Genomic DNA, 24,787 nt, shown 5'->3' with positions numbered 1-24,787 from the left:
AGGACTTTAAAACAAACAAAAAATAAGCATAAATAACGAATCTATTTTTTGTCACTCAATCAAATGATCCCGACCGAAAAACAGCTGCTTTATTTCCATTTGAACAGGTTATAAATTAAAAAACGTAGTATATGAAAATGGCGCCATCAATCAAGTAAATCGGAACTCCCAGCGTTCCTTTGGAGTTTTATACTCGCCCATGCGTTGTCGCAAGATGGGAGGATTGCCATCCATTTTCATTCACATTACATTTCTTTCATTTTCACACAAGGAAATAATCCAAGTGTCATTTTGAATACAAGAATGTGTCTGTTTTTAGTCGCAGTTCATTCTGACTCATTCATAGACGAGAATAGTTTTAGATTTAATTTTCTGGGTGATTATGTTTTCACAGTAGGCACTTGCTGATATCACTCGTATATGTAAAAACTATATGCATTATGTCCATGGGAAACGTAATTCTTAGTTCATTCTGACAGTTAATCTTGTAACCAATTACTTGCAGCAAAATTGAACAGTTTCATGTTCTCAACAGATGTCCTTCAATTGTATTTTTTGACCAGAACCTGTCGTCATTCTTTAATCGTCGTCGGGCTAATCACCGTCGTCGTCTAAGTGCGGTTAAGATCATCAGGTCACCTGATTCGTGGTGTAGCTAAGCTGTGAGTGAATTTTCTTATAACATCGTCGAGGTGCAGTTATTAAGATCATCAGGTCACCTGATTCGTGGTATAGCTAAGCTATGAGTGAATTTACTTAAAACATCGTCGAGGTGCAGTTATTAAGATCATCAGGTCACCTGATTCGTGGTATAGCCAAATCTTTAGTGCATATTCGACTCCTAGAGTGGTGACATTATCCGGATCATCTTCCTGACGTCCTGTTGTGGTATGGAGGCAGAATATCGCGAAAAGTGGAATACAACTCTAAAACACTCACTCACTCATGTGTTTTATAAGATTGCCTTATATTATTAGTAAATGTTCATACTTACCTGCATGTATCTACTCATTAACCACTTATTCGCTGTGCAGAGTTGCGTCCCTTGGGCACGCCAGAAACCTATGATTGTGGGTTCGAATCCCGGTTCGCCCCGATTATGTTTCTAGGTTTGTCAGCAGCATACCCGTGCTCGTGGGTTTCACCGAAGTGGTAAACGTCTGAGACCTGCATCACTTCGGGCTTTCCTCCCACATTAAGCTGACTCGCCGTGATATAACTGGAATACTGTTAAAAGCGGCGTTAAACCCAACTCACTCACTCACTCACCAATTAACAACTTAGCATGTACCATCTCCACACAAACTGTAGAGTATTCAAAGTGGGTTTGTCTTGAATTCATATTAATCAGCCATATTCATAGTAAGAACGTCATTTTGTTTCATAATAGTGTGAAAGTGGCCCCCCTTAGTTATGTGGCTCTAGTTAGTCTGGATGTTAAAGCACTGGCGTTACAAATGTCTTTGTGCTGCAGTTACTTTGCGCAAGTGGGCCCAGTGAGAGTTGCAGTTATGTGGACTCGTTTGGCATCATGGCGTGGTGATGGTTGCGTTTTCTACGGAAATTGCTTTTGAACGGTTGCTTGGAATAATGTCTACTCATGATCAAATCCATATCGACATATAGAGCCGTAATATACACCTCTGACGCGACCAGACAGCTGTGAAGTCACAGGATATTTGTACGCATGGTTAGACACTATACGCATGACGTCGGGATTATGGGACATGTACTACATTTTTTTGTATTGGGACCAGAAGTTCCACGGTCAAGGTTTCACTCAGGAAATATCGTATAGAAATACAAACTGACTCAATTTGAAACTGTTTCTATTTTCACAATGTGCACGTTACGAAGAGATACGTTTACACATGGCTGCCATAATGTGTTCATGTGAAGTCTGTCGTGAGTCTGTTTGCTGTGATGCTACTAGTTCCAGTTACTCATTATATCAGTTAAATCACTGGAAGTCGGTTTTAATGTGGGAGGAACACCCTATACCCAACCCAAAGTAGACGTTAAAGACTTTGATAAGCCAGTGAGGACGGGTATGGCGCAGGCAGAACAAGGATTCTTCTCGGGGAAACTCCTACAGCCCCTAGCAATGACTGTCTGAGTTTGGTTTAACGTCGCTTCGATAGGTATTTCAGTTACTAAGGTACATGTATATCACGGCGTGTCAGGAGGATGTGGGAGGAAAGCCTGGAGTGATGAAGGTGTCAGACGTTGACCACTGTGGTAAAACCACTCGCATGGGTTGATGTTTACAAACCAAGAAACTGAGCAGATCGTACCGGGATTCAAACCCATGATCACAGTTTTATAACCGGGGGACCAGAAATGATTATGCATCTAGCCCATGATTATTTTCTATGAATTCCTCCATCACATAAACAGTTTGTTCTATAATATATTTTTCCCTTATATTTATTTACAACCTAAATCTGAATGAGCCTATTCTTTATATCTGACCTTGCTTAGAGAACGAGAACGAGAACTGTTGCATATGCTGGAATGCATATATTCTACAGTCATGATGTCGAACTGAGCAATAAGTGGCGTGTTAGTTCAGTGGGTCACTCACTCACCCTAGCTATAACGGAGATCTAATGTACACCAGTGGGTCACTCACTCACCCTAGCTATAACGGAGACCTTATGTACACCAATGGGCCACTCACTCACCCTAGCTATAACGGATACCAAATGTACACCCTAGGGCAACTTGCCCACCCTAGCTATAACGGAGACCTTATGTACACCAGTGGGCCACTCACTCACCCTAGCTATAACGCAGACCTTATGTACACCAGTGGGCCACTCACTCACCCTAGCTATAACGGACTCCTTATGTACACCCTAGGGCAACTTGCCCACCCTAGCTATAACGGAGACCTTATGTACACCAGTGGGCCACTCACTCACCCTAGCTATAACGGATACCAAATGTACACCCTAGGGCAACTTACCCACCGTAGCTATAACGGAGACCTCATGTACACCAGTGGGCCACTCACTCACCCTAGCTATAACGGATACCAAATGTACACCCTAGGGCAACTTGCCCACCCTAGCTATAACGGAGACCTTATGTACACCGGTGGGCCACTCACTCACCCTAACTATAACGGAGACCTTATGTACACCAGTGGGCCACTCACTCACCCTAGCTATAACGGATACCAAATGTACACCCTAGGGCAACTTGCCCACCCTAGCTATAACGGAGACCTCATGTACGCCAGTGGGTCACTAACTCACCCTAGCTATAACGGAGAACTTATGTACACCAGTGGGCCACTCACTCACCCTAGCTATAACGGATACCAAATGTACACCCTAGGGCAACTTACCCACCCTAGCTATAACGGATACCAAATGTACACCCTAGGGCAACTTGCCCACCCTAGCTATAACGGAGACCTCATGTACGCCACTGGGTCACTAACTCACCCTAGATATATAACGGAGAACGTATGTACACCGGTGGGCCACTCACTCACCCTAGCTATAACGGATACCAAATGTACACCCTAGGGCAACTTACCCACTCTAGCTATAACGGATACCAAATGTACACCCTAGGGCAACTTGCCCACCCTAGCTATAACGGAGACCTTATGTACACCGGTGGGCCACTCACTCACCCTAGCTATAACGGAGACCTTATGTACACCAGTGGGTCACTCACCCACCCTAGCTATAACGGAGACCTTATGTACACCAGTGGGCCACTCACTCACCCTAGCTATAACGGATACCAAATGTACACCCTAATGCAACTTGCCCACCCTAGCTATAACGGAGACCTTATGTACACCGGTGGGCCACTCACTCACCCTAGCTATAACGGAGACCTTATGTACACCGGTGGGCCACTCACTCACCCTAGCTATAACGGAGACCTTATGTACGCCAGTGGGTCACTCACCCACCCTAGCTATAACGGAGACCTTATGTACACCAGTGGGTCACTTACTCACCCTAGCTATAACGGTTACATAATGTACACCCTAGGGCAACTTACCCATCCCTAGCTATAACGGTGATGCATACGATATAATGTACACAAGGAGAAAGTGAAAGACTGCTCCGAATATATATCCCTTTACCAGCTCCCAGATATATTACAAGTTAGTGAGTGATATAGATTTTAACGCCGCTTTTCACAACGTTCCGATTATATCACGTGTCAGCTTCATGTGGGAGGAAAGACGGTTACAACTTTTGTGAAACCCACGAGCACGGAAATGGTGCTCACAAACCGAAATAACATAATCAGGGCGAACCGGGATTTGAACCCACGATCATAGCTTCCTGACGTGTCCAAGGGACGCAACTCTATACAGCGAATTGACCTTGGACGACTGGACGACCCGTGCCCCCGATATATGTTACTTTTTTCTGTGCAGGAATGTAATGTATCTATAATAGGTCTGTCAGAGTCTATACTATTATATTTTGATATTAATATCATATAACAATGGTAATATCTCTACAGCGGTATATTTAATGCAGGAACGTTCAACTAATTTCATCACATCTTATGCCTTCAGTTATCCTTCTCTTTAAAGTAATATGCCATTATTTTACCATTCCTCCTACTCACCAAACCGCACCAGGCTATTGGGAACTATATTAATTATGACTACTAAGACATGCAAGTGTATATAGATATATCACAGTGACTTCTATATCTGCGAACTGGGTCAAATGCCATATTGAATCTATTGTTGAAATATATGATATATAACAGTGAATTCACACCAGTTGTGAAAGCTATTACAAGACGAAAATACAGCTATATCACGGATAGTTTAATGCAGGAGAAAAAACTCCTCGTGGCGAAGGTCGTATATGCTCCCAACGTCAGTGGTAGAGTTTTGACATACCAAGGGTCATAACCAGGCGATTCGAACCCACGTTCAGCGGATCCTTAACACGACGAAGGGGTTTAATTCTTCACAGGAAGCATATGTTGTCTTCAAGTATAATGATAATTGGTCACTTAGTGCAAGACAACACCACGGAGTAGACACAAAACATTATTACCCCAAAGCATCAGTATGTGTTCAAAATATTCTCTCAGCTCCCTGAGGAGTATACAGCCAGAATTATAGAATATCCATTTATACTACTCAAAAATATTAAGGACCATCGGCTCTTTTGCTTTGACATATTAAATATAGTAATATAAAAAAGATGGTCCGTAACTTTTTTGAGTAGTATACCTTTGGATATTTGAATATTCTTTACCTCATTTCTACACTCACCATAGTTATTTGATTCAGTTACATTTACATCCATACTGGCATCAAAGTCGGGAGTAGGAGTATTTACATTATGATAATAGTTGGTCAACAATGGATGTCTAGACAATGACATTCGATGTACGACAAACGTCTGATAACCAGAGATTTATTAGTCTTATGATACATATACATCGTAGACTATAGCAATTGATATATGATATATTTAGGGAATATCTATAACAAACTGTTCGAAGAATATAATGATCTCATCAACGTGAATTTGTAGGTTTTTTTATTTCTCTCGAGATCCGGCAGTCAGATATACAACTGTGCAAATGGGAAGATAAACTGTGGGAAGTAAAGGTTAGAGATATATACAAATAACAATTGATTAGCCTTGTTTGTGTTCTACCCAGACCGCTCACTTTATAATGGCATATGCAATGTGAGTCTAGACTCAAATCCATTGTCATATACATGGCGGTGTTAAGGCACATTTCACAAGCTGTAGAGTCAATAAAGCGAAGTTGATGTCTTGAACTTGACAAAGTAGACACAATTTATGGATAACAACTTCTTTATTCGCTGCAAATCCGACGTTTTGGTATAGATCCTTATACCGTTGTCAAGCAAGACTGATCAAGGTTATCTCACCCCATCCGTCAACTATGAACTCATTAAGCAATAATCACCCCACCTATGTATACTTGATCTTGTTTCATTGGCTTCCTGTCTCATTGGCTTCCTCATCATGTGTTCCCTGTCCATCATGTGTTCCCTGTCCATCATGTTGTTACAGTATTATCCTTCTGTTGACATTACTTACTCATGTTATCCCACTCATGTATGCAATTGTTGTTACTGTTAACCATCTACTGTTAATTCTCCACCTACTGTATATATTCTGTACCATGTTCATCATTCAGTCTTACATGACAACGGTATAAGGATCTATACCGAAACGTCGCCTTTACAATAATCAAAGAAGTTGTTATCCATAAATTGCGTCAACGTTATCATTCGTCAACTTCTTAGTAATGCCTACGAAACAACTGATTTCAACTTATTCTCTCAGTGCCACATCCCCGTCCATCTGCACCGCTATCTTGATAAAGGTAGTGACACCTGTACCAAAACGTCTCTTTGGAAGGGAAAAGAAGTTGAAATCAGTGTCATCCTGTCTTTATTTACAACAGATACACGGGTGGCCAAGTCGTAATTGTCCCCCTCAGGGGTAACAGAATGTGATCGTGGGTTCGAATCCCGGTTCGCTCTGATTATGTTTCTAGGTTTGATAGCACTATGACCGTGCTCGTGGGTTTCAAAGTGGTATGGCCTGCATCGCTTCGAGCTTTCGACCCACATCGAGCTATTGTCGTGACATTACTGAAATACTTTTGAACCCAACTCAATATTGCCTCTGTTACTGAGTAAGTGTTGTATCAAATGTAATTCAAAACAATGTAACAGGATTATCGTAATAAAGGTAACCGAGTTTAACATGTTGAGCACTTGGCTCTCATGTCAGGCGGCAAACACCGAGAGGCTTACACTAAATAAGAGCGATAAAATCTATTTTCATAACCATAAGAAATATATACTGAAATACGTGTCCATTGTAAAGAGGGTGGGCTAATGCGTAAAATATAACTTGACTTTACTTTAAATTGACAAGAGAGAATTGGGCGACAGTTAATTCGCTTGTTAAAGGTCCTGTTTCGAATCCCGCTGAGGAAGGAAATGCGTCTTGAATGCAATCGTGAATTTGTGCTCATGCTTGTACAGCTGTTCCATGAGTAAACACAATGGAAGCAACACGGTGTCCTCGCAAACCCCTTTAGGACCCAGGTTAGATCAGGTATCAGCAATCTATTTCACGTCGTCTTAATTGGATCGAGTTGTCAAGCTCGGTGAATTGGTAATACAGTTGCTCATAACATCAACCATTGGTTTGTCGTACAGACCGCCTTCATATGGATGGTGTATCGCTGACTGCGGCGTAAAACAACAAATTAACAACTTACGACTGAATAAACAAAAATGTTGGCAACAGGCGTTAATGAAATTGTTGACATGCCCTAGCTTACCGGTAGCACCGATTTTAATGATCGATGTCAAAATACAGTTGGTCGTAGTAAACAAGACTGACCAAATCTAGGAAATACTCTATATTTACAGGCAAACGACTATGTGGAAGTACATCAGACAGCTACAGTATCACGCTGTGCGACCTCAAAATAGTCTAAGACGTTCAATATCTCTGGAAACGTACGACGGACAGGTCTTCAATGGATTACGAAGAGCGTACTTATACACAGACTTACGGTAGATACGATAGGAACAAACGTCACGAGGAATCCATTGCCAAGGAACCTCGCGGTAACGACGGAAATACGCTCTGTACAATGTTTGGGTTGCCAAATCTGATTCTAATCTTATCCTTACGTGATGGAACCCTGCATTTAATTAACTGAGTTCCTTGGAGAAATATATGTGACAGATAGATTGGAAGGTAAGCAGGCAGCGGTTCGGTGGACCAGATCAATGTCCATCATTACTGGTGTATCCAGGGGGTAGCTAGATAACGGACACCTGCTGACACGTGACAATTATCTCCACATAGGTAGCGCCCTTACCCATATTTCCTGGAGGAAATACGCCCTGGAAGTATTTTGAATCGATAGTGTAAAGGACAGCGTGTTTCATTTCTCATCGTTGGTTGCAGAGTCTGGAGTATCAATTCATTGTTTGTCAAAGGGTCGTATAGTGGTTAGAGCGTTAGCTTCATTTCGAAATCTGGGTTCGAATCCAGACTGATCGTTTGTTTGTCAAAGGGAGATGGGATCGTGTAGTTGTTAGAACGTTTACTTGTCACACGTCACAAACCCGGGTTCGAATCCCAATTCGTCGTGGTATGTTTTTTCCTAGTGGTATGGTGATAGGAAAGGTTGCTTTTCACATCGAAACACGGGATACGAATCTCCAGACTCGGTTCCTTGTGCAGCCTACCATCGGTGTCCCCGTTCTTATTACGAAACGATGTACTGGCACACATTTGGCAATGTCTGTCTGGAGTCACGATTGTGTCAGAGCAGTAATGAGAAACGAATCGATGGAAAAAATGTTCCCTAATTGGTCCTGTTTGTTTCCTCGTATCATGTCCCAACTTGACCACAGTCAATATAGTTGATGGTTAATGTCAAGGGTTAATGCAAGTTTTCGGAACGGGCACTATCCCCACTGACTGTGCATCACCTCCCTCGTTTATTACGTTCATGTTGTCGCCATGATGACTTTTCTTCTCAGTAAAGTAGCGGCTAGGATGAACCACATGTGACGTGTTCCCTCATCACCAAGAACGCCTTCTCATCGTCAACACTTGGCATCAACACGTTGGTCGTTGTATCGCACGCTCTTGAAATAGTACCGACGATAACATGACTGTGCGCCATTAAACCTTACATCCTAGCTCACACTCCACGCAGTGTAGCTTCACAATAAAACGAGTGGTGCCGATACGGGGGCTGAATATACTCTGTGAATGCAAGGGATTGTTACGGGAACAGCAGCTGCTGCTGGTAATATAAGACAATAGAACAATCGGGTTGTTATCACCGTTGGGCTTGTACTGAGATGGTTGACCATTTGATGGTTTCCTTTATGGTCAACATGTAAGTACATTATTGAGTGTGTGGTGAATGAATTGGGTTCAACACGGATTTAAATAGTATTACTGTTACAATAGCGTGTCCGCTTATGGGAGGACAATTCCCGAAGAGCTGCATGTCTTATATAGTTACACGGATACCATTTGGTGAAAACGTGAATTCGCTATGGTGCTAACAAGCATCAATTTCAGGTCGAATCTTAATGGTCAGGACCAGACAAACCACTGCTGATCTGACGTGTGAGAAACAGCCCCAATGGTTTGAGCCATATCTTGTTTTGATGAAGATCACGTCTCTTAATGAAAGCGACTAAGTCCTGTTTATAATCACAAGGAGTCTCTGCAGAGTCCACTGTACAATACCGACTATCAGGAGCACCACTATCAAATTCATAATTCATAACTGTCAGGTATTGTGATCTCCCAGTCTCGTAAGAACCACGGCCCCGTTCCACAAGGTGATGTATGTTTCTTCTTTGTAACTCCCACACTTTAACATAGACTAATCGTAGAACTGAGATCAGTTCATGGAAATGACCCAGGTATCATTTGGAAGACTTACATGTAGAACTTGTTTTCTTTGTTGTGTAACATCACAGTCAGTATTATTACAGCTATATTATAACGACATGAAAGTAGTCGATTCTGATCAAGCAACTAGAGGTTGATAGCACGAGCGTGGTCGGGGCACGATAATGTCGCGGTATTGTCCACAAATGTGTGGGTTTGTAGTGGTGGCGGTATACTTGAGTAGCCTGGCTGTATCAGTCAAGACAACATTGATTGTGTCACACGAGTTATAGAAGCAAGCAGGTCAGTCTTCACATACAATCCAGGAATGATGACCGCCGAAACTTCCACTTATCAAACTGGGAGACCTCAGTTACAATCAGGAACATCTTCATCTTTGATTGATTAGTAAAACACATGGCGCATACCAAAGTATGAATAATCTTTCTTCGCGACCGGCATTGAGCAGCACTGTCACAAAGCCACGTAATTGGACAAAAACAAAGTTTATCTTTTCCAGACCCAAATTAGTCAAACAGCACTTGAATCCCGCAGCGTTCTTTTCTGAATATCAGATTTGATACAAGACATATTTGGTAATATTGGCAGGATAATCATCTTTAGAAAATAGAAATGAAATTTATATGTCAATGTGTCCCTCTCAGCTTCAAGTAACCAATTTAATATCAGTCTGTCAAGATTTTTCTTCAAGGGGTGAAACGAGCAAGATAATTAACATTCAAAAGCCTTATGTAGAAATGGTAAAATGTATCTGTGTATACAGATTGACAAAAGAAATGATCATTTTTTCTTCGGATCTTATTTTGGTGTTTTCCGTATAAATTCTTTTCGAATTTGTTTCTATTTTCCTTGATAATGATAATAGCCCATTGTCAACTTTAATACCCCTTATTACCGACTGACTCTTATTACCTTTTCAATTAATAACAATTCAATTAGTCATTAGATCATCCATTACCGTACATATTAAATAATCAAATAATCAACTCCCTATTTATAATCCTGAACCAGTTTATTCGAAATTGATGCTTATGACATACATGTAATCGGAATCGTACAGTGGTCTCTGACCTTTTGCAAACATTTCTAATGATTAAAGAAAGCGTCTTGTCACTTTTATTTACGGCATCAGAGAGCCAAGATCGCTTTATGTCCGTTTTCCATATAGTGAGTGAGTGAGTATGGTTTTACGCCGCTTTTAGCAATATTCCAGCAATATCACGGCGGGGGACACCAGAAATGGGCTTCATTCATTGTACCCATGTCGGGAATCGAACCCGGGTCTTCGGCGTAACGAGCGAACGCTTTAACCACTAGGCTACTCGACCGCCCCGTTTTCAATATAGAAGGTGTACACAACCACACCCAGGAGCACTAGTCCGTGCTCATGGTACTTGCGCCCAGATATTTGTCTTTCCAGAAGGTTTCCATGGAATGGCACCGTCCGGATTAATTAGTTTCACTGTATATATGTTATTAAACTTAAGGCCCATAGCTTCAAAGATGTAGCAAATGTTATATTTGGGATAACACTTTCTTAGTAAAGTACTGATTCTCGTACTTTTTTGGGTTGTCCCGTCAAAGATGTAGTTAGTAATCATATATAGTCCACCAGTTGGTTGAAATAATTGTTATAAACAATTTCAGTAGCAGCGTATGTTTCTTCTGAAGGACCGTCCCCAGAAGCGACTACGACAACGCCAGTTATAGCGTTAACGTTGGAGCTGGGTAAGTACTGTTCTACTCAAGATTATTAGCGTCCTCGCATGAACCCATGCAGATAGTAATTTGACGAAGTAGTTCTGTTGGCAAAACATCCGTTCAGATCATCACAGTATCGTCTTGAGCACTGAACTCGACGTTAACGAAGGTAGATGATTGATGTGATTGTCAACTAAGCTAGAAGCTTTGGTGAAACACAAGCTGCATTGCCGTTGTTATTGATGACGTGGTAATTAATGTCACTTACACGCCTGTAGTGTTATGTCATGTCATTAGCGGTATAAATTGTCGTGGAAAATAGGGTCCTTTTGCCTGTCAGTTGACAGCTTAAAAGCGACGTACATCATGTATTCGATAGCTTATTGCTGACTACATACATGGGATCACAGAGACCGCAGTTTAACATGTGATTCCTATCAAAGCAGCGTGAAGTCTAGATTCTGTGAGTGAGTAGAGTTTGTACGCTGCTTTGGGCATTCAGCCATTATGAATTATCCTAATGAGAGAGAAAGAGAGAGAGACAAACAGAGAGAGAGAGGGAAACAACAAAACATACCATAGTGGGTCAAAATTAAACGTTGCATGAGCATAATTTCCGCCATGTAAGGACGAGTAATAATTATCCCACAGTAGGCTCCCTGCCTATCATGACCATTTCTGCCTTGGTGTTCTTGAGTTTCGCACGCCGCTTTAACATTGTACCCATGTTTGTTGAACTTTTATTGATAACACCCTCCTTATTGTTTGTCGCAAAGTCTCAGGGCTACTTCTTTCCAGTTCATCAGGTACGTGGTGATCTAGTACCCGTGATAAACGTTAAAGAAGATGTTATCCATACACGCGTCGTGTCTTCATGTTCTACAACGTCTTGAGGCCCATCAAAGACAACACCTGTAACTTGTCAGGAAAACCCATCAAAATCTATGTCTAAAATAATTCAAGCTGGGACCTTCAAGCCGAAACTTCAAGCCGAACCTTGTTCACAGCTCTTTACATTAAACTAGGTTTTGCCGTAAAATAAGGTATAATAAGGAGATGTTTCCAAATTATGATATTGTGCTCACAATATGAAAATCCCCACATTGAGAGCAACGGGTATTACAACCCAGGACCAGAGCTGCCACGAAGTCCACTGAGCTACCTCAGCATAGCTAGTTTAGGTGTGGATGTTTCTAACCTTCCCCCATAAACAAGTCGACAGAGTGAGGATGATGGATTGATACAGGAGCACTATTCCCATCAACCATGTTCGGCTGAATAGGCATGCGACGAGAGGCACTGGACGATGACATGCTGAAGATGCTTGAAGCCCGTCTGTGTATGGCCATGTACGGATGTTCCTCCCGCAGCGGCACGCGATTCATAGGAACGTGTACTAATGATCTCTGAATATGCTGCTGAACATTACGCAGCAGTGAACAGAACTCAATACCACGACTGTCACAGTTCCTCCTCTACACGGCAGGTTCTATGGATGGAGGAGAGGTGTTGCGTTTTAGACACCATTAGACTGCTGAAATAATGTGCAGTGATAAACGTCTTTCCGTGACCAGCACACAGCTATCGTGTCGCAGAAAAGAGTTTGCGACTCCTAGTCTACCACTGTTAGCTTAACCGTCTTTGTGATTATTCTTCAATCAATGCTAAACAGGTGTGTTCGGCGAACTGGTGACCTAGTGGTTAAAATGAAAGCGGCGAAACCTTTTCTATAATCACAAGAGAACTCTGTTAATTTCGTTAATATCATGAACATACGTTTATGAATCACTATCAAATAGTGATGGTACCAGATGTTCGCGAAGAGGTGATCGTACGTTTCCTGCCCCAACGGTGGCAGTCGTCACAAACACATGCAAAGTCAAGTCACTTGATCACCTGAGAAAACACGGGAACATAAAGCACAGGTCCAAATAGGGAATTGCATCGGACATAATTCTTGTCAATGATGCGTCAATTTTGGTAATGTCTACCACATAAAATCATAACACATTTAAAAAGCCTTCTGAGGCCTTGAATGTTGCAACCCTGACAACAACTTTTGAGCAAGACATGCATGACGCTCTTTAACATCTTAGTAGAAAGAGCATGTTCGGTTGTTCCTCACACGCTGTAAAATGTAGACACCAAAGACTCCTTTATCCGGTAACCGGGATTGTGATTCGAAGGCCAGATTCGGCACGATCATTATTCTTTGTTTGCAGGTACAACACTAATGAGCATGGTATGACCAAGATATGTTGTTCTCTGGTTTACTTGTCCGTCGTACAGCCTTTCAGAAACATTCTTCATAACAAAATCCTCCCTATTTCATGAAGCACAAGGGTATAAAACCAAACGTCACACTGATCCTTCAGGCTCATGAAATAATATGTCCACCACGCTATATTTCATATATTCTCATATTCCAAGGATACATATGTATTTATCTATTTTGAATTGCCACCAACTGTATTGTTACAACAAAAAATACTAAAATATCAAAGAAATGTATATATCCCGCGGAAGGCGTTTTAATAATCAGAAGCATAAAACATATGTGAATATTTCACTCAGTTATTTGATCTTAATACAAGCAGCAGTTTCAATAATATGATCACCCCAAGCTCTAATATAAATTATATTTTGAAATCTTGTAAATGCCAGCCATGAGTTATGTCGGTGTTTTGAATCTTTCGAGGTGGATGTTAATTTTGTTGTTACCAATATCTTTGTAACCGAAATTTATACCTTCACCGGTTTATTGTAATGTATATACGAGGGTTGACTGATACGTCCTGAACCTCACATAGAGGGAATTGCGTTAAAGTGAATGTTTTGTTGTGGACAGTACATGATGTCATGGAGGTATATCCACATAAACTTCAGTAAGTTGAGCAATTTGTTTTCGTGTTACAAATCAGTGATGAAATGGACAAACTTAAGGAACGTGCAGTCATCAAGTAAAAGTAAAACGGATTAACACTAAAAGCCATCCATGAAGATATGAGTAAAACACTGGGGAAGGATGCCCCTTTTTATGCCGGAGGTGGTCAGCAGTTAAGCGTGTAAGGGAGAGAAACTCGTGACGTCAACAACACCAGAAATGATCAAATGTATCCATGATAAGTGATGACCAACTAGCGAATGACTGAGCAGCATATTTCTAGTTCAATGGGCATTTCCCGGGACAGAGTACAATCCGCTATCACAGAAACTTTGGCACTGACGAAAGTATCAGCTTGTTTGGTTTCAAAGTATCTGACATATGATCAATGTATCAGGCATGCCATGTCTCATGGTAATCTAGCTGTTTGAAGATGATCAAGAAAGGTTCTTGCAACGATTTGTGACTATGGATAAAACTTGGATTTACCACTTTCATCAAAACAACAATAAAAACATGGAAGCATTTGACATCACCACCGCCAAAGAATTGAAGTGGAAAGGTTATGGCCTCTGTGTTCTTTGATACCGAGGGTGTCATCATGGTGGACTATTTTCCAAAAGGGCAGACAATAAACGGAGCATAATGTTTTGCACATTTGAGGCAATTACGGGATGAAATTAAGACTGAGAAGTGGGAAGCTGAGAAAAGATTTGCTCTTCCATCAGGACAATGCACCAGTGCACACATCAGCACCATGAATACAACCTACGAGTATGGCGTTTAACTCCTTCAGCACACGTCTTATTCTCTTGAGTTTCATCTGTTCCGAAACACGAAGTTGTCTCTAGCAGGAATCCATTTCGATGACCTCCTGTGCCGAACGTTTTGGACAGCCAAGAGAAGGGTTTCTACGAAACTGGATAAGATCCAACCCAAACCCTTTTAATGTCATTTAATGTCTTTAGGTCAAGTATTTCTGTGTGGGACTCAGAACGACCCTGATACAACATAAATGTATCCTTATTTGGTCAAAGCTGTCTTTTTACATATAGTGGGCATATGATATCGTATCATGTTACACATCTATTCCCTTGAATGTATTTTTAATTCGTATGAGTTGAAGCGGTAATACTGATTGGACACCATGCGCCACATGAATGAGTGATTCTGCCACAGATTAACAGACACAGTATACTGACTCTGCTCTTCTCCCTGTTATATTCCCTGAATGCCAAGCGCCAGGCAGGGTAACAAGTACAATCTGTACAATCTGTACCACCGGACCACCGGACCACCGGACCACAGACCTTCCGTTCTCCGCACAGACGCTCGATCCACTTTACCACGGAGGCGGTTTAATTTAGTTCGTTGTTACAAGAAAAAACGTGTTCCTGACCCGAAATCCGAAAAGGGGTGCGCTTTATGAAAGTAATGAGTAGTTAGGCTTCTTCATTTTCTTAAATGATTGAAGCATTTCTATTTCAAAATGATCGAAATAAACAGTCAGGCTATAAAATATAAGAATTTTAAGCGTGTCGCAGATTCAACCTGCGTCGATGGTATTTAATTACAATTCAAATATCGACTCCCCCTTTCCATATTGATCTTAATTGATTCCATTATAATCTTAATAAAGTAGACACTCATGGTAACTAACAGGAAATGGTTATTCAATGATGCAATATGTTATACGGGTATCATAGTTGTGTTTTGCACCTCAAGTTCGCAGTGTTTCGGTGACTGTTTTCAGCCTAGTTTTGATAACGTTTGTAAATTCTTTTGTCAATCCAGTTTTCAAGTGTATTCTTTCTTTCTCCCAGTGCTTTACTTTGAAATGGGTTTTTTGCCTAAATGTGTTGAGAGTATCGATAGGAAGAAGAAATATTGTTCTAAATTGCAATTACATTTTAAATTTGTGATTTATATTACCCATATACCCAGTAAATAAACAGGGTTAGCTGCATCCTCGGGGCCTGTTATATTTTATTTGGAAGTCCATCTTTAAGTTGCCGCTTCCAGTTTCAGTGTAGGTGCAGTTCACAACGGTGCGCGACAACTCGTGAATTTTTGCTTTGCAGGCGACATTTACTTTAAACATATAACTGCTGGCTGAAAAAAAGTATCAGTCGAACATTAACGTCCAAATGTACAAATACCTATTAAGACAGTGAATATGGCGTATTGGGTAAAGGTAAAACGGTATTGATTTACCGACAGTAGACATATATACGTTTAGCAATACATATATCAAAACCTTTTAAGAAGACGTGATGTGACAGATACATCTGCTTGCTGCTTATCAATATACCAGATACCAAAACGGTCGATAACGTCAAGTCAAGAACTTGAGTTATTTCAACTGAAATCGTGTATACTCCAAGCTAAATGTTAGATGTAGTTTGAAACTCAACTTTGTCAGAAAACACATTTACGTTTTGAAAATGTCTTCGTTAATCCTTTTCATTACGAATTCCTTAGATGAGATCTTATTTTACAGATACACTTTCTCCTTGTAAAGGAAGCAAGGATCCTTCGTGTCAAATCCTGGTAACGCTCCAGCCCTCTTTCAAACACCTCGTATATAGAAGATACATGCAAAGATCTCAGATGACCCTTTAAGCCCTAATGTAAGACTCAGGTCGTAGAAGAAAATTGAGTTTTTAAGGCAATGATTTTAAAAGGTTGTGGAAAGACTCACTCAGAGAGCTAAGTAGAGAGTGTCTGCGGCACTTTGAACATCATGAGACTAGCCACCTTAGTGAATCAGCTATACGAGGCGGCACTAGTTTTGGAGCAAAATCTATGTCAATTTTCTGACTCTTACGGCGTGGCTTATGAAATCAATGATGCCTAGTACGGGGGAAATGTCAGCCAACTATTGCATAAAACTGCCCCCAAGGGCTATCGGCCCGAGGTCGATCCAACAACCTCTGTCGTCTCCACCGCTTACACACCGTACGCCCAGAGATTTGTGGCCTACCCTACACCATAGGTGCTTTATCATGTCGGTATGATCATCAGTCAGGATGGAGTCGGAATGTGGAAATGCTGTGATGACCAGGCACACTCCTTCGATTTCATACTTAAGATTAATGGACAAGCCAGAGGTAATCTGCTCGATGGAATACCGTCGAACTTGCTTCAATGCCAGTGCCCAATGGAAACAGTGTTTGCACTCAGTATTCCAGATTTAAACGACTCAATATAGAACTCAGCTTGATAGCATTTGGATATTTGTTGATTAGTGTGTTGAACAAACTTGCGCTTTAAGAAAGTTTATATAGTGATCCGGGAGAGATTGACATCTCCGTTAGAGTGATTAATAAGGTCAATATAGATCCGGCTTTAGTTTTCCGTCCACCATCAGTACCCACTTACATAATTAGCAGGGGTTGTTTATGTAAATTTCGCTATCAATTTCGTTATTATATTATATCCGAGAATCCATATCTTTAAGTAATAATGTTATATAGCTGGCTTTCAATTATTATGAGTGAGTGAGTGAGTTAGGTTTACCGTTGCAATGAGAGTATTTCAAGAATACCATGGCGTGTCAGATTGATGTGGAGTTCCGTTGTGAAGAAGGGACAATTATGACTGATTCAACTCTATGAGGACTACACTGCTCTTAAATATATCCCACTTCCTTCTTTCCATGTCCAACCTAGGTCGAAACGTTGTAATCACCGTCTGTAAACTATTGCTTTAGCAGCAGGACATGCTGACCCCTTTCATCTGGTATCATCGCAGATATCCAGTAATTATCATCCATAACAATGTACACCCAATGGAATCTGTTTCGGCAGATAATCGAGACTGATTATTTTCGGGCGTCATATATTTATTTTTAAATAGTGTAAGCATTAACTGCTAGAATTACATACATAACATACGCGGGTCCAGATGAGGGATCCAGGGGAACTAAATGTAGTATGTAGTAGGCAGTAAAATTATCTGAGAGTGGATTTTGATATTTTGGACCACTCCCTTTTAAAAAGGCTGGATCCGCCCTCGCATAACGAAATAAACCTCTGAAAGAAAGTCGGTTTTAAATTAATTGAATCAAAATGTCTGTGGCTACCAATTGACCCTCGCCTAGTCCCTCTTTCACAGTGCCGATGACAGCATTAAATAGCTCAGCATTAAAAGTGAAATCCTCATCGCTGGCAGATTCTTCTAAACATGCGCATTTGTCAATGGTTAAGTGTAGGATCCTCTCGAGGATGTCATATGTTAAACCCAACATCAAACGACATCCACAACCCTCTTTTATTTGATTCAGTTAGATTTAATGCAACACTAAATTCTTCCCACAATCACCACGGGAGGCCGAATCAGGATGGTATTAAACACTATTCTTGAATACCCTTGTACCTGCCAACCATCTCATTTAATCTACCCTTAACAGTGGTTACTTCACATTCAATCTAATTTCTGCGCATTTTTGCTTAACTCGAACTTCTTTCAGGCTATCGCAAAGTGTATAAAAACACTGTTGAGGCAATCAGCGCAAGCTAAGTGACGTATGCCGCTGGACAAATGAGAAGGAAATAAGCCTCAAGACGAATCACTCCCTCTAGGTCCCTCTTGTCGTTATTCATTCTGTACTGAACATAATAAACAGCTGTTTAACTGCTTCGGGGAACAAGTGAATGTGTTTTGGAAGTGGTATTCGGTCTAAGCCGTCACTTGTCCTGCGTTTTGTATCTCCTTGTGCAGTAGGATATCCCTGTAGGATATTTGTCACGAAAGAGGGACCCAGACCGCCATCGTACTACTGAAAGAGCATGACTCCGCTTAACTGAGTCGAACGATTTAGGAGATAGGTTTCCCTATACACAAGTTGCCAAGAGTCCGTTGAGAGAATTTGTGATCATTGAACATTCATTATTGAACATTATGTAGATTTCCGACTGTTTGAAGGAGGATGTTCACGTTTAGATGAGACGTAGCGTTGCTGACTAATTTACTACTGGGCAACGCAAGATTGAATTTCAATTTTGAAATGTTAACTTAGGTAACATATCTGCGATGAATGATAAACAAGTAACGAAACAAAGTATTTTATTTTTTCTCCAAAAAAACGTCTCCAACCCACGCCGCGAAAACCTAAACACTACTGAAATGCTGAACAAGAGTGTCCAATGACTTGTGAAGAATCAGCAACGTCTGTGACTGTGAAGCCTCACGGTGGCGTTTAAAGACTGTCTATGAAGAGTCTTCTCTCTGGCTTGACGTCTTCAGAGACGGGCATTGTGTTTAACGGTCTTAATCCCGGACTGTTTCAAGCCTGTTAGAACAGCGACATAAATCTCTCATGCACGGTGATAGCAGAGAATAAACGACACTGACATTTGATACCTCCATACGACGAAGACATCTGGTTCCTGTATCCTGACATAACTTATTTACACATCAATTGAGTTAGTTGAGAATTGAGTGAGGATGTTAGGGTGAGATCTGAAGAGCTTATAACTTTCACGTCATAACCTTGTCATGAAACCTGTTTTATAGTTACAGCATCAAAAACTGTTAATGTTTCACCTCCTTAATGAGCGAGCAAATCGCTTCATCACCGCGTTTAGTTTCTTCTTGTATTTACTTTTACTGTAATAGAGTTGGTTGTTATACGAATTAAGTTCTTATGTTGCTAGAGTGTCAGTTATTTATGATTATGTAATCGCCGGAGAACTATTACAAACTGGCTGTTCAGAGGAATAAAGTGTTTGCGTTTTGCATGGCTACGTGTTGCCGTGCGTCTGTATGCGGCAAATACATATAATCAAACACTAGTTAATGGTAAATGGTCCCAACAGACTATAAAATAAACCCAGTTCCGATTAATATCACTAAAGGGTAATGAATAATTCATGTTTGAAAGGAAAGTTTTCGCGTTATTTAATCTTTGAAATTTAAATTGCAAAATGAATATAGCTCGACAGTGTACAAGATAGTAGTTCATCGAACGAGAATGTATTGAAACCTTTTGCCACTAAAAGTCAATTCTTATCTCAATAATGTGTACTGAACTTATTTTGATCATTACAAAGTTTAATCAGTTGGACGGTACTTCTTGAAATTCATTTCCATACCAAACTTCTAACACCGATATATTATATAGACAAATGAGAAAACTTTTGGAAAATCAACGTACTCCAGATTCAGTTTCAAGCATAATGATGGAGGTCAGCTTGCTGTTTTCGGTACTTAATTAGCTTTATTCGAACTCTCATCAAACTTCCAATATCAAGAAAGAACATAATCACGTTCAACTCGCTGGATTACCCCAGTGGTTTCAAACTGCCCCAAACATTGGAGATTGTTAAAGTCCATTAACTCCTGGAAACAGACTCAAACATTTCCAGGAAACTTTAAATCAGAATAGGTCACAGCAGTGGGAAATCCATAAACAAACAGGGCCCCTGGTCCGTTGAAGGACCCCCTGCTTCCATCCATTAAGCTGAATAATGACTGTGATTGTTCAACTCTTAAAACAAAAAAGTGTGGATTGTGGTGTTCAACATGTACAACAGTCGTGTTCTATTCTTGATAATGAAAGCGAGGCACACGTGCATGTTTCGCAATGAAGTCTTATATGAAACCACTGGGAACCTATTTAGATACATTTCCTGATGTCTGGTCGCTTATAAACTTCATTATAAGTATCTTTTGTTGAATCACAACCCATCCGGTTCTACGAGACACCTGTACGTAGAAATCTGAGATCCGTTTCTGCTCTAGTTCAGAGAACCGAATTAGTTGTGAAAGAGAAACGCGTTAGGAAATCTGCCCATAGAATAGTTGTCAAGTCAAGATGCATGAGGCAAGTCCATGTCAGTGTTATAAATTTCCCGATATCACGATTTGACATGTTTTCAAAGTTTCAGCTATCTACAGGTCGCTGGCGTGTGTAAGTTACCTTTGGTGTCAGTGTCACGGAAATAGACTGCGATGTGAAGGAACTCTGTTGTCTTCAGTCATCCCATGAAAAAGTTTTCAAACGATGTCTTGGGCATATGTAAGTTGTTCATTCAAAAGTGATAATTAAATAATAACTTACCAGAATATAGCAGGACAGCTAGCATTGCTACACTATGGAGCATCCTTTCTCTGAAGTTGTCAGTCCTTCATTCATTACTCCGGAGTGTCACATCAACCTATAATCCGATCACGCAGCAATCAGTAGTCACGAAGACACTTCCTTGCAAGTCTGCAGAAAAGTCGCACAAATAAATCCTGAACGGTTACTCTCAAAACTAACTCAATATTCAGCTAATGAAAGCCAAATCCAGAAGTCTTCGTTGAAGTTTCTCCCGCTTTTGTGACGCGTGATGACGTAACGGCGATAGCAGACGACACCCAGTGCTGGAACGTGCGATGCGCGCGCTCTATGTACAGATCTCGTCTGTTCGTCATTCCAATGGCTACTGTCTCTTGTACCAGCGGAGTTATTGATTAAAGGCGGAGTCAAAACGCGGCAGTAGTTCCCGTTTCTCTGTTTATTCGCTTTTTCCCAGTTTAACTTGACGTGAAGGGGCCTAAATGAGAGCTTGGATCCCCTAGGTCGCACCCAGACGGAGATGTGCTAAGGCGCAAGAAAGAGACGGGATAGCCCACCGTGCGCCAGGTTAAGGGAACGGAAAATTTAATTTCCAAGGTGATAATCAGAAGATCTGCAAACCGTCCCTCCCGACAATGCAGATAACTTCGATATGACAAATCTGAAAAGGGTAAACTGAGGTTCCTTCATATCCTTCATAGGCTCTGGAGACGTATCGGTCTACGAACATCGTGGCGCATCTATTGGATCCAGGCGTCTATTGGCATGCTACATTTTACGCTAATCAATGAATAATCATCTTATAATTAAACGGCTTCTGATTTCGCGAGAAAGCGTGTGTTGCACTCTGACGAAGATTACACCATCGATAGCCCTGTTCATCTGGAAGGTTATTAGCTGTTACCGGCGTCGTTGTCGATATATCAGCATTAAGTAATAAAACCATGGTCTTGTGAAGCATGAAACAGAAAAATAAAGATTTATTGAAGTAATACCCACTCCTTTTCTACAATGAACAGAAACCCGATTTATCTGACCTCAAATTACACGTCTTTACTTGGGGTTTTACCTTCACAGTTCATTACAGAGCCTAAGTGAACTTTCTATGTTAAGCAAACTACATAGTCCATTTAAATTGGGCGTGAAAGAGAAATATTGATTAAGTGATAAATACAGAAATGGTTAATTTTTATGTGAACTATATCATTGATCATTGGTTTCTATAATTCGGAACAAGCGCGTCGTGAACAAGCTTCGCAAACCAGCTTCCCTTTCAGTTTCTTTGAAAACGATCAATGTCATATATTATGGACAATGTTGATACCATTGACAGGTGACTGCACAAAAACAGGTGATAAAAATGTCGAACATTAACTGACAGAGAATTTCTTTTATTCTACAGAATGGATATATAGGTTCAATATAGGAGTACAGTCTGGTACCGTTATATGAGACGTTGCCCTGTCTTGGACCGTCATGTGTGTGTTTTTCTGTTTTGCCAGGAACTGACTTATGAGGCACCTATGTCTCGAACTGATGTATCAGGCACAAAATTGTATGTCAAGAACTTATATGTAGCAAACTGATATGTGAGGTATTAAATATGTCTACGACGGATATGGTAGGTACTTCTATTCAGTGCTATGTCAGGAACTGTCATGAAATTCATCCTTTTTGGTCTGGAACCTTAGTAACTCTTTTGCCAGATGCCCATATATGCTGTTATGTCATTCACTGGCGAGTCAGGTACTGCTGTCTCAGGTACTGTGCCATGCACTGCTATGTCAGGTATCGCTGTGCCATGCACTGGTATGTCAGGCACTGCTGTGCCATGCACTGCTGTGTCAGGTACCGCTGTGCCATGCACTGCTGTGTCTTGCACAGCAGTGTCTGACATACCAGTGCATAGCTGTTTCAGGTATCAATATGCCAGGTATCGATGTCTCAGGTACTGCTGTGCCATGCACTGCTATGTCAGATACCGCTGTGCCATGCACTGATGTGTCAGGTAGCGCAATGTCAGGTATCGCTGTGTCAGGTACCACAATGTCAGGTATCGATGTATCAGGTACAACTATGTCAGGTACTGCTGTGTCAGGTATCACTGTGTCAGGTACCGCAATGTCAGGTATCGCTGTTTCGGGTATCGCTGTGTTAGATATCGCTTTGCCAGGTACCACAATGTGAGGTACCGCTGTGTCAGGTATCACTGTGTCGGGTACCGCTGTGTCAGGTATCGCTGTGTCAGGTACCGCAGTGTCAGGTATCACTGTGTCAGGTACCACAAGGTCAGGTATCGCTGTGTCAGGTACCGCAATGTCAGGTATCGCTGTGTCAGGTACCGCAATGTCAGGTATCGCTGTGTCAGGTTCCGCAATGTCAGGTATCGCTGTGTCAGTAAAACTATGCCAGGTACAACTATGTCAGGTACCGCTTTGTCAGGTACCGCTATGTCAGGTATCGCTGTGTCAGGTATCGCTGTGTCAGGTACCACTATGTCAGGTATCTCTGTGTTAGGTATCGCTGTTTCAGGTACCACTATGTCAGGTAGCGCTATGTCAGGTAGCCCTGTGTCAGGTTTAGCTCTGTCAGGTATCGCTGTGTCAGGTATCGCTGTGTCAGGTACCGCTTTGTCAGGTAGCGCTATGTCAGGTATTGCTGTGTCAGGTTTCTCTGTGTTAGGTATCTCTATGTCAGGTATCGCTGTGTCAGGTACCCCTATGTCAGGTATCGCTGTTTCAGATACCACTATGTCAGGTATCGCTAAGTCAGGTATCGCTGTGTCAGATATCTCTGTGTCAGGTATCGCTGTGTAAGGTACCACTATGTCAGGAAGTGCTGTGTCAGGTATCTCTGTGTCAGGTATCTCTGTTTCAGTTACCACTATGTTAGGTACAGCTGTGTCAGGTATCTCTGTGTCAGGTATTGCTGTGTCGGGTATCTCTGTGTTAGGTATCTCTGTGTCAGGTATCGCTGTGTCAGGTATCTCTGTGTCAGGTACCGCAATGTCAGGTATCGCTGTGTCAGGTATCGCTGTGTCAGGTACCGCTTTGTCAGGTAGCGCTATATCAGGTATTGCTGTGTCAGGTATCTCTGTGTTAGGTATCTCTATGTCAGGTATCGCTGGGTGAGGTACCACTATACCAGGTATCTCTGTGTTAGGTATCGCTGTTTCAGGTACCACTATGTCAGGTAGCGCTATGTCAGGTATCTCTGTGTCAGGTATCTCTGTTTCAGTTACCACTATGTTAGGTACAGCTGTGTCAGGTATCTCTGTGTCAGGTATCTCTGTGTCAGGTATTGCTGTGTCGGGTATCTCTGTGTTAGGTATCTCTGTGTCAGGTATCGCTGTGTCAGGTATCGCTGTGTCAGGTACCGCAATGTCAGGTATCGCTGTGTCAGGTACCGCTTTGTCAGGTAGCGCTATATCAGGTATTGCTGTGTCAGGTATCTCTGTGTTAGGTATCTCTATGTCAGGTATCGCTGGGTGAGGTACCACTATGTCAGGTATCTCTGTGTTAGGTATCGCTGTTTCAGGTACCACTATGTCAGGTAGCGCTATGTCAGGTAGCGCTGTGTCAGGTATCGCTGTGTCAGGTACCGCTTTGTCAGGTACCGCTTTGTCAGGTAGCGCTATGTCAGGTATTGCTGTGTCAGGTATCTCTATGTTAGGTATCTCTGTGTCAGGTA

The 24,787-nt window shown here is 41.5% G+C and overlaps 1 protein-coding gene across 1 annotated transcript in view; it reads right to left on the bottom strand.

Moving 5' to 3' along the window:
• Positions 1 to 21,794, bottom strand: part of LOC124150096 (lachesin-like) — a 101,566-nt gene extending 79,772 nt beyond the window's left edge. The window contains exon 1 of the mRNA XM_046522010.2: positions 21,098 to 21,794. Coding sequence (XP_046377966.1) covers positions 21,098 to 21,140 — 43 coding nt within the window. The 5' untranslated portion in view covers positions 21,141 to 21,794. The remainder of the gene's footprint in view (positions 1 to 21,097) is intronic.
• Positions 21,795 to 24,787: the final 2,993 nt, after the last annotated feature.

This window comes from Haliotis rufescens, unplaced genomic scaffold (genome assembly GCF_023055435.1).
Source record: "Haliotis rufescens isolate VD_foot unplaced genomic scaffold, xgHalRufe1.0.p SCAF_1, whole genome shotgun sequence".
In the NCBI taxonomy this organism is placed as follows: domain Eukaryota; kingdom Metazoa; phylum Mollusca; class Gastropoda; order Lepetellida; family Haliotidae; genus Haliotis; species Haliotis rufescens.
Note: the sequence above shows the minus strand (reverse complement) of the source record. Positions and strands in the feature narration are given on the sequence as shown.